General features: G+C 39.0%; 1 protein-coding gene across 1 annotated transcript; it reads right to left on the minus strand.

The window, feature by feature from the left end:
* Positions 1–657: 657 nt before the first annotated feature.
* LOC139731060 (F-box/WD repeat-containing protein 9-like) lies at positions 658–8,920 on the minus strand. The gene is made up of 8 exons (XM_071641939.1): positions 8,886–8,920; positions 8,606–8,853; positions 7,761–7,906; positions 6,542–6,670; positions 4,682–4,794; positions 3,538–3,629; positions 2,481–2,632; positions 658–1,881 (listed from the first exon to the last, which is right to left on the minus strand). The coding sequence occupies exons 1-8, from the start codon at positions 8,918–8,920 to the stop codon at positions 1,534–1,536; spliced, it is 1,263 nt and encodes a 420-aa protein (XP_071498040.1). The 3' UTR covers positions 658–1,533.
* Positions 8,921–9,684: the final 764 nt, after the last annotated feature.

A 9,684-nucleotide genomic window follows, 5' to 3' on the forward strand; every position in this document is an offset into this window, starting at 1 on the left:
GCACCACTTCATATATTATCAAATGAATCCCAGAATGGATTCTAAGCTGTAATATATCAGGTATTATACAACGTCCAAGTAGATCCTTGTAATTTGATTGGAGGATTGTTGGTGACGTGATATTCAATAAGTACTCCATTCAACGCGCCGTGCAATTTTGGTTCTATTTTTGCGTGCAACTTGGTTCAATTTTTTCGTTCTATTCCACGATTCGAGAAATTGTACGGTACTGCGTGTACTGTGTGTTGCATATTGAGGATCGCATGCAGCTAGCGCAGTGTACGTGTGCGGTACATGCATGCGCGTACGTAGGCCTACGTAGTGCTAGTGTACGTGCATGAGCGCTAGTATAGCTGTGACCTGTATCTACACTGATTGCACAAGCCATAAAGAGAATCGCAGTGGATCCACATGTAAGTATGGCTATATTTTTCATACATATATAGACATCTAGGCCTACTTAGACCAAAAAGATCTACTTGGACATTGTATAAATCAAATAGTGTATGGTCTTTACTTGTGCAATGGAACGAGATTTCGCACTCGGTGAAAGATGAGGCGCACTATTCAACTCGGCTTCGCCTCGTTGAATAGAGCGCCTCTATCTTTCACCTCGTGCGAAATCTCGTACCATTGCACTCGTGACCATTCACTATTTGTATAATATACATGAGACTCTGTGATCTTACACTGGCTAAGATTTGCTAGAATAATTTACAATGGCAGGAGAGACAAGGAATGCATGTATAGACTGTAACTGTCGAACTCCTGAGGGGAAAAATATATGGCATTCAGAACAATGTGCAATCATATTTAACTGGATTTTACTGAGGTATCTATATAGCAATTCTCAAACACTTTCTGTCCACATTATTACACACACATACACATATGGAGAAATATATGATTTATTAAAAATCATAAATCACAAATGTAATAAACAACTCTTCTAAGAATATGGAGATAATGATGATGATGATGACGCTGATGACGATGATGACGATGATGACGATGATAATGATAATAATGATGATGATGATGGTGGTGATGGTGATGATGTTGATGTTAATGATGGTTACGATACTCAGTAATGATGATGGTGATGATGGTGATGATGATGATGGTGATGATGGTGATGATGATGATAGTGATGGTGGTGATGACAATGATGACGGTGACAAAGTCACATCAGGAGAATGAACCATCCACGTTATTATCATTTCCCTTAAGGCTCGCCTCTTCAACATGCTTTATCAGGTCTCTAATCTTGCAAGGAATGTCTTAGATATTGTCAATGCTTCCAGACAGTTACACTGGAAGTAGTATCAATAATGGACCATCCAACAGAATCTGCAAGTGAGAAAATGACATTCATGGACACAAACAGAAAGGTGTGGCACAAACTATCTTGGTTGGGACATGTACATGTATGTACACACAAGCAAGAGCAAGAGAAAGTGGTATTTTATTCTTCCAACCACCTTACAATTGTATGCCAAGTTTGTGCGCTTTCTTTTAACAAGGAGGGACCTGTCAGTTTTTAGGCCGCCATATTCCCGCAGTTACGTCACTACAGGCACTGGCCAACACACCATTTTGGATGTCGATTGCGGTGAGGTCGGCAGTGTGGTCGGTCAGCTTGCAGATGAGCTCCGGCTGGTGGTGGGGGTGGCTCACGCGGATGGTCGCGTCCGTGGAGCAGGAGTAGAGCGCCCCCATCGTGTAAATGATGCCAGTGATCTTGTTCTTGTGGCCCACGTCGTACGTCTGAATGACGTCAAAGGCACCGTCCGTGGGGTCAATGACGTGGACGCTGCCGTCCTTCTGACCCGTCCAGAGTTGTCCATTCTGGTAGGACATGCACATGCAGTAATTGTCCAGCTGCCAAATTATCAAGGAGAAAAACATGGTAAATATATAGACAGAGTAAGTTTCATAAATAGTTCTACATTACATCATACACTCCACACATTAGGCAATAAGACAGAGTAAGTTTCATACATAGTTCTACATGACATCATATACTCCACACATCAGGCAATATATATGACATTGTTGATTTGTAACTTTCAATCTGTGGAAAAATGAGACTGACAAAAGTACAAGCTCTTAAAAACGTTTTATAAATCAACTACTTCACTTCCTAATGGGAACAACCAAAATTACACAACAAATGACGGCCACCCAAACTTTAAAAATTCATAACTTTTGAATCCATTGTCTGATTTTCCACAAACTTTCACAAATGTGTTCTGCTTGTATTGTTGCTGTCACTCAATCCACATTTATACTTGGGCTTTAGTTTCCTTGAAAAAAAAAAGCTCATGTAACACTAGTTGCTTTGTCCAGGTGAGCATTTTGAGTCTCATCACTATACATTGTGGCAAATTGCATTTGACATGTGTCTTAGTTCCTGTGACAGATAATCCCACACGCACATAAAAGTCATAAATCAAGACAAGAAAGATCCCTCTACTTACTTCGATTTGCTTGAACAGTCGTCCTGCTCTCCTGTCATACACGGCAATGGTCTTGTCCTCGCTACCCGATATGATGTAATCCTTGTCCGCCGCTACCGTCAGAACCGACCGTTTGTGATGTATCAGCTGGTTGACAAAGTTGTTGTGCTCAACTGAAAATCAACAAGTGATCTGCATGGTTGTATAGGGGTCCCAATATTATGCATGATCTGACAAATTTATTCTACGACAGATTCTTGTCAAATCCATGACCCAGGACCTTATTTACAAATGAAAATTTAATCTATACAACTGCATTTATTTCACCTATGTAAATTTGACACAAACTTGGTGACCTGGACTTATCTAAGGGTTTCAAGACCAGCCTTTACTCACGACATTGTTATTCCCCTTATGTGAGATTTGATCCAAATGTTCAAAAAAAATGCAACAAAACAGGTTATTACATAATCATCATGTCTGTGTGCTAAGTTATGTTTTTTCACATATCCAAGTACAGATCTTATCGACTTCAAATGTTGCAGTCTCTAGCAACATTCAAAACGTCCTTTTTGAAGTCTCTGCAACATCAGAAATCTCCCTGCTGAGTGTGGTGTAGGCATGAATCCATGTACTTATATCCACAGATACCATTACCAAACTTTCAAGGTGTTGCTGCTGTTGACAGTTGATGATGTTTATGTCATTACTAGCAGCTCTGTTTCTTTTTTTCTGATTTGCAGACTCAATATTTGTTTCAAATCATAATTAAGAAAAAACATTGTTATGATGAAGTAGTTTTATTTTATTTTATTATTATTTATTTTATTATTATCAAGACTTCTTTCTATTTTAATATAACAAATTCCACTGTAACATATTATACACTTGCATCTCTTTTTTTCTTTGGTGAGTGACAAAGTATTTATCATGGTGGCTGTTTACTGTACAATGTTTTTCTACTGTATGTCATATAGTTCATTCATACAGTCTACCACAGGCTATGCAGCACGTATTGTCAGTCTATTCAGTCATATTATGAGAGTAGTGAAAGAATCAGTAGCACGTAAAGACTCACTTCTGGGATCGTAGACATAGATGCTCTTGTCGTAGGCGCCGGCAATAATGGCATTGTGCTGATAGACCACACTGAGAAAAGCCGATTTGCCCCTTTAAAAGCAGAGACAAAAGGCAGCAATATTTGTTAATAGCATCAGGCAACTACTGCATTGAAAACTTACGGAAACAGAGCAAGCATGGCAGGTTCATATCAACTTGTACTACTAGTGCAAGTTGATTCTGTAGTTTAATAAGATTTGGAGCACATTGAATCAGTGTTAAAACTGTGAGGTTATGACGATCGTTAGGAAAAGCAGTTTTATTCTGTCTAGTCATACAAATGATTACACAGGAATTACAATTATCATTCATGGTGTCTACTCCAGTAATTTGTATCCATCACCTCTCTTGTGAAAATATGGCAAATAAAGAATCATTCATGCAAAAACTGGTATTTATAGCTGACTACTGATTCCATTAGATCAAGGCATTTACGAAAGCTTCAGGATCATAACAATCATCATAGTAGCAAAACAGCTTATTTTCTATGTGTTGGCTGTTATTACAGACAAACAACAAATTCATGGCTAAACATAAGCTCAGCATGTATCTATGCAAATAACAGATACACATCTTGATGCAAGAAGTGATACATAACTAGAAGATATTATCAAATAAAGATTTCATACACTGTAACAGTGGACATTTTTGCTGTGTGTAAATTTTCTCACACTATGCACTATATGAAACTAGTGCAAAAAATCTTAGTGGGCAAATTTTTTGTTGTTATATGATATTATGTAATATTATTTTCTATATCTGATCTCAATGTAAGTACATGTATGCTGTATGGGTATCACTGTATATTATCTATAGTTTTTTCTCTTTCACTAGTCCTGTAGTGTTAATGAGAGTGCTGTCATGATGCGGACAAGCTACCCTTTACTGTGGTATGTGCTACAAAAATCATTAACTGCCTTAACAGTTGTGAGCTATTTGAAGTGCTCATTCATTTGACTTGATCGTCCATGAAATTAAAAAGATAAATATGAAGTAATTCCTACTCAGCTGAGCGTGAAAAATTGCTGGTGCAAAAAAAAAAGAAGATAATAATAATGATTATAATTTTTTTTTTTAATCGACTTGTACGGTAGTACACTCACTTCATCTTTTGCACCAGCCGAAGGTCATCATTCACATCCCATAGCTTTAGCCAGCAATCCCACGATGCAGTGCACAGAATATTGTCCAGTGATGTCATGTCCCATACCCAGCCCTACAAAGCAAATTAAGGGGGGGGGGGAACAAACAATAAACAATACTTATTCAAGGACTCTCCTCACAGAAAACTGCATGAAACTAAAAAGAATCAAAATAAGAATTTGTTCAATCATGTAGGCACTGTAAGTGTTATCACTGCGGCTTTACTCTTTGTCAGTATGAATGGAAATTGCAACACTGCTGCACAAACAATGCCCACTTATCCAGACAACAACGACTATGGCTATTTGATGACTTTAATCGCAAAATGTTAATTGCATTTTTGTTCAGTTGAGATGTTTATGATTACAGCTGCTAAAATACAAAGAAAATAATGAAAAAATTTGAGATATTTCTAATCATAACTTCGAGAATATTCCTTGTTATGTTACAAATTAGTTATCACTGCAAAGGTTTTATTTGGATTCATCTGATGATGAACTCATACTTTAGAATGATTAACAAGGAAAAGTAGAAATTACGCGGTGCGTAATATATGTCCCCACCAGAAGTAGCATTTTGTAGCAAAATGTACAATACAGGTGAAAAATCAAGGTCAAAGGTCTAAATTCCGTGTAGAAGTTTTGAAGCCCTCACCTAGTGCCATCACATAAAGCAAACGGAATCAAAATTGGGTTAGAAATGGCGAAGGAGTAGCATTTTGTAGCCATTGTACAATATAGGTCAAAAATCAAGGTCAAAGGTCAAAGAAGTCAAAGGTCAAAATTCTGTGTAGAAGTTTTGAAGCCCTCACCTAGTGCCATCACATAAAGTAAACGGAATCGAAATTGGGTTAGAAATGGTGAAGGAGTAACATTTTGTAGCAAAATGTACAATATAGGTAAAAAATCAAGGTCAAAGGTCAAAGGAGTCAAAGGTCAAAATTCTGTGTAGAAGTTTTGAAGCGCTCAACGAGTGCCATCACATAAAGCAAACGGAATCGAAATCGGGTTAGAAATGGCGAAGGAGTAGCATTTTGTAGCCAATGTACAATATAGGTAAATAATCAAGGTCAAAGGTCAAAGAAGTCAAAGGTCAAAATTCTGTGTGGAAGTTTTGAAGCCCTCACCTAGTGCCATCACATAAGGCAAACAGAATCGAAATCGGGTTAGAAATGGCGAAGGAGTAGCATTTTGTAGCAAAATGTACAATACAGGTCAAAAAATCAAGGTCAAAGGTCAAAGAAGTCAAAGGTCACAATTCTGTGTAGAAGTTTTGAAGCCCTCCACTAGTGCCATCACATAAAGTAAACGGAATCTAAAACGGGTTAGAAATGGCGAAGGAGTAGCATTTTGTAGCAAAATGTACAATATGGGTCAAAGGTCAAGGTCAAAGGTCACAACTGAAATTCTGTGTAGAAGTTTCAAAGCTCCCATGTAGTGCTATCATATAAAGCAAACAGAATCATAATTGGCTGATAAATGACAGAGAAGTAGCAAACCGAAGATTTTGATCACACACAGACGCACACATGGACACACGGACGCACGGACGGACACACACACGGACACACACACATACGGAGCCCGTTTCATAGTCCCCTGCTCGAACTCGTTCGGCGGGGACAAAAATTGCGTTTAGCCCAATTTGCGATCAGATTTTTCATTTGTATTTTTTTAATGTATTCTTTATTTATTCATTTTCCTTCTTTTTAGGGGGACTTTTTGCTGCTAATAACTTTTCAGTAGTTTGGTTTGTGTGCATTATCTCTTCTTCTTTTAATTTTTTTGGTGGGGGGCCAAAAAAAAATTGATATGCCATACCTTGTGTCCCTTGATGTCCTTGGCTTCAGCCCTCTGGACGGAGCCTGTCGGGTCACTAGCGTCCAGCTTCCTGAGGTCCCACATTTTGAAGGTCCTGTCTCGCGACCCCGTGAAGCACAGGTCAGCATTCTGGGGTAAGGGGGAAGATCTAGATGTCATACATTGCAATATCTAAAACAGCTGGTTTCTTTTTCAGTTATTTGTTTCAAATGTACCAAACTGAAAAGCTGGCTGACAGCACTGTCGTGGCTTTGTAACTTAATCAAATGCATCGATCAACTTCATATCAAAATCAATATTGCAATTGTCGTGGTAACAATCACAGTCATCATTCTTCTAATCACTATTATTGTTGGTAGCAGTAGAAGTACTTACTATGATCACAAGTGTTACTGCCATCATTATTATCCCTCATTATCAATCATTATCTCAACTGCTGCTATTGATACAACTACGTGTACTACTACTGCAACTACAACAGACAACCCCCATTATAACGAAGTCCTCAGGACCACAGTTTTCTTTTGTTATATCGAAATTTCGTAATAGCTGAACAAGAAGGTATATCAAGATATGAAGGCAATAATTTTGGGAGGAGTTTGTTATAACCATGTTCATTAAAATGGGAGTGCACTATTAACTATCTGAATACTTTACATCATATATTATAGAATGGGTAGTGAGAATCCTGCGATCTCATTGGTCAAGAACTGTGTGTGGATTTTCTACTGGCCACACGCTGCCTCACAGTGGTAAACATGTTATCGCACACTTGTAGCAAGAGTAAGCGCACTTGTAACAAAGGTTCGCGCCCTCAGTACGAGATGCCTATTGGCTGAAAAATCATGCATCCAGTACTTTTGCCATGCATCCAGTAATTACTGAATGCATGGTTTTGAAGTACAGGATGCATGATTTTCAGGCTTTCATCTATGGCAAGCCAAAAGGAAATGCATCCAGTAAATTTGCTATGGGGTAACATGATCGAAAAATTGATTTTTGGCAAGAAAATTGTCCCCATTCTATAACACAGATGACGCACATGTCTCTTTGTGCGTCAGTCGGAATAGTGTGCATGCAGTAACTATGGAATTTAGCCTAAACCCACTTGGCTTCGCCTCGTGGGATAAGCATTCCATAGTTACCTTATGCACACAATTCCGATTGACGCACTCAGACCTGTGTGTCATTTGTATATTGGACACACAAGTAAACTTACATGCATGAGATGGACAGAGTCTATACCCCCTATGTGGGCCATGGATAGGGAGAAGTGTTCCATTCGCTCCTCATGCTTAGACCACCGGTGGTACGCCTCTTCCCGCTCTATACACGCCCTCTTCCAGTTGAATTTGTCATCATCGACTGTTCATCAAACGTTAGAAGATGAATGTGGGGAAAGGTACAACAAAACTGACATTATAATGAAAACATAGTGCATTAAACTGTGTACACCTCTCCTTGTGATGTTGGTTAATTGGCGTCAATCTTAATATTTCTCATTAACAATATGTTGATTATGGGTAGCACAGATTCTGGCTGTTGAGGACACCTGGCATAATGCTTGGATGATTAAAACATTGAAGAACATTGCGTCCTTGTACTACTCTTTTTTCAGGACCTGTGTGTCTATGAGCTGCTGGAAAACCTTCTTGAAATTTACTGTCCTCTTAAATCTTGGCCCATGAGTAAACAGATTTGTACTGAATTGCAACATTGGCACTATTCATAATTAAATGGCAAAGTACACACTAACAAACTAAACAATTGTGGCTCTTCATAAAAGTTTGCAGTGTGCATGCAATTAAGCGTGCTCTTGATCTCAGATTTTGCATTCTCTTGTTTCTAAATTCATAAACATCAAATGACAAGGATATACTTTATGCGTTATATGAAACAAATAATAAATGTCTTCCATTTGTGCAATGGACAGAATATTTCAGTTGGTGAAAGATGAAAAATTGATCCATTCAACTGGGCTGCGTCTCGTTGAATGGATCATTTCATCTTTCATCTCATGAAATATTCTGTCCATTGCACTCATAAACATTCACTATTGCATACCAGGAACAATAGGGTAGGCTCCATGGAATCTCTTCATGCAGCGCACCTTCCACTCCAGATTGTCTGCGACGATGGCGTGGAGCTCCTTGCAGACCAGCCCCAGCTCACAGATGACTTGTCTCGCGTCCAGGTAGTCGAAGATGTTGAGTAGCAGCTCTCCGGGCAATGACAGCAGGGTCAACTGACCATTCTCGCAGTCGATGCTGCTGAAGGAGGCATTCTTTTGTGCCTCGAGGTCCCCACTCGCACTTTGGTCAAGGGATTGGGCGGACTCGTTTGCGGTGTTGCACTGTTCACTGTCCAATGTAGGTCCATAACGTGATTCATTCTCTAAAGAAGCTGGCTCAGTTGATGCTCCTCTTGAGGGTGACGGGTCTGCTGGAATGTGTGATGCGCTTCCACCAAAGTCTTCAGGTGGGACTATGTCAGTTTCACTGTTTTGTACATGGACTGGAGTGTTGTTGGTACTGCCTGATTCAGCTACATTGCTACCAGCAGGGTCAGTCGGTTCTATCAAATCAGTGTTAGATGTACTTGCCATGGTATGGCCTATGTCTTCTCAACTTTCTGATTCAAGCTGTTCAAAAGCAAAAGTAGAGGAAATAACAGATGAAAGATAATGGGCACTACTGTACCTACACATCCACGATGTAGATAGCTCCCATTTCACAAACCAAATTGCCAAAACCAAAAACAATGTACAAATGATTATAAATGGTAAGTTGAAAGAAGTCAGTCGAAATATGTAATGTGTCTTCCTTTGTCTTTCTGCCTGTGTGTTTGGCATGTGCTCTAGGAAAGCTGCATTTCTCAACTGACTTCATTCCAACTGGATACAATGAAGTGTGTACATAGATTTAAGCTCCCAGTTACTTGAAAATATGTTAAAGATATGGCTAACTTCAGTTTCAGATTGTGCAGGCAGCGAAGCAGCATATGAAGTACAGGCTTACAAAGACTGTGTTATTTTGAGCAGGAGCTGAAAACTGATTGGGTTCAAATTTATGTGAGTAATTGGAATAAAGTAGTTTAATATTTCCTGTGATTATGGTGCAATTTGGGATCATGGAATTTGAAAT

Source organism: Diadema antillarum, unplaced genomic scaffold (assembly GCF_040938485.1).
Source record: "Diadema antillarum isolate AM-2024a unplaced genomic scaffold, OU_Dant_1.0 seq00000355_RagTag, whole genome shotgun sequence".
Classification (NCBI taxonomy): Eukaryota; Metazoa; Echinodermata; class Echinoidea; order Diadematoida; family Diadematidae; genus Diadema; species Diadema antillarum.

Coding starts and splice junctions, on each gene's coding strand:
- LOC139731060 (XM_071641939.1), bottom strand. CDS start 8,920: ATGGACCTACATTGGACAGTGAACAGTGCAACACC. Junction 7,907..8,605: donor AGCCTACCCTATTGTTCCTG/GTATGCAATAGT, acceptor TTTGATGAACAG/TCGATGATGACAAATTCAAC. Junction 1,882..2,480: donor GACTGTTCAAGCAAATCGAA/GTAAGTAGAGGG, acceptor ATAATTTGGCAG/CTGGACAATTACTGCATGTG.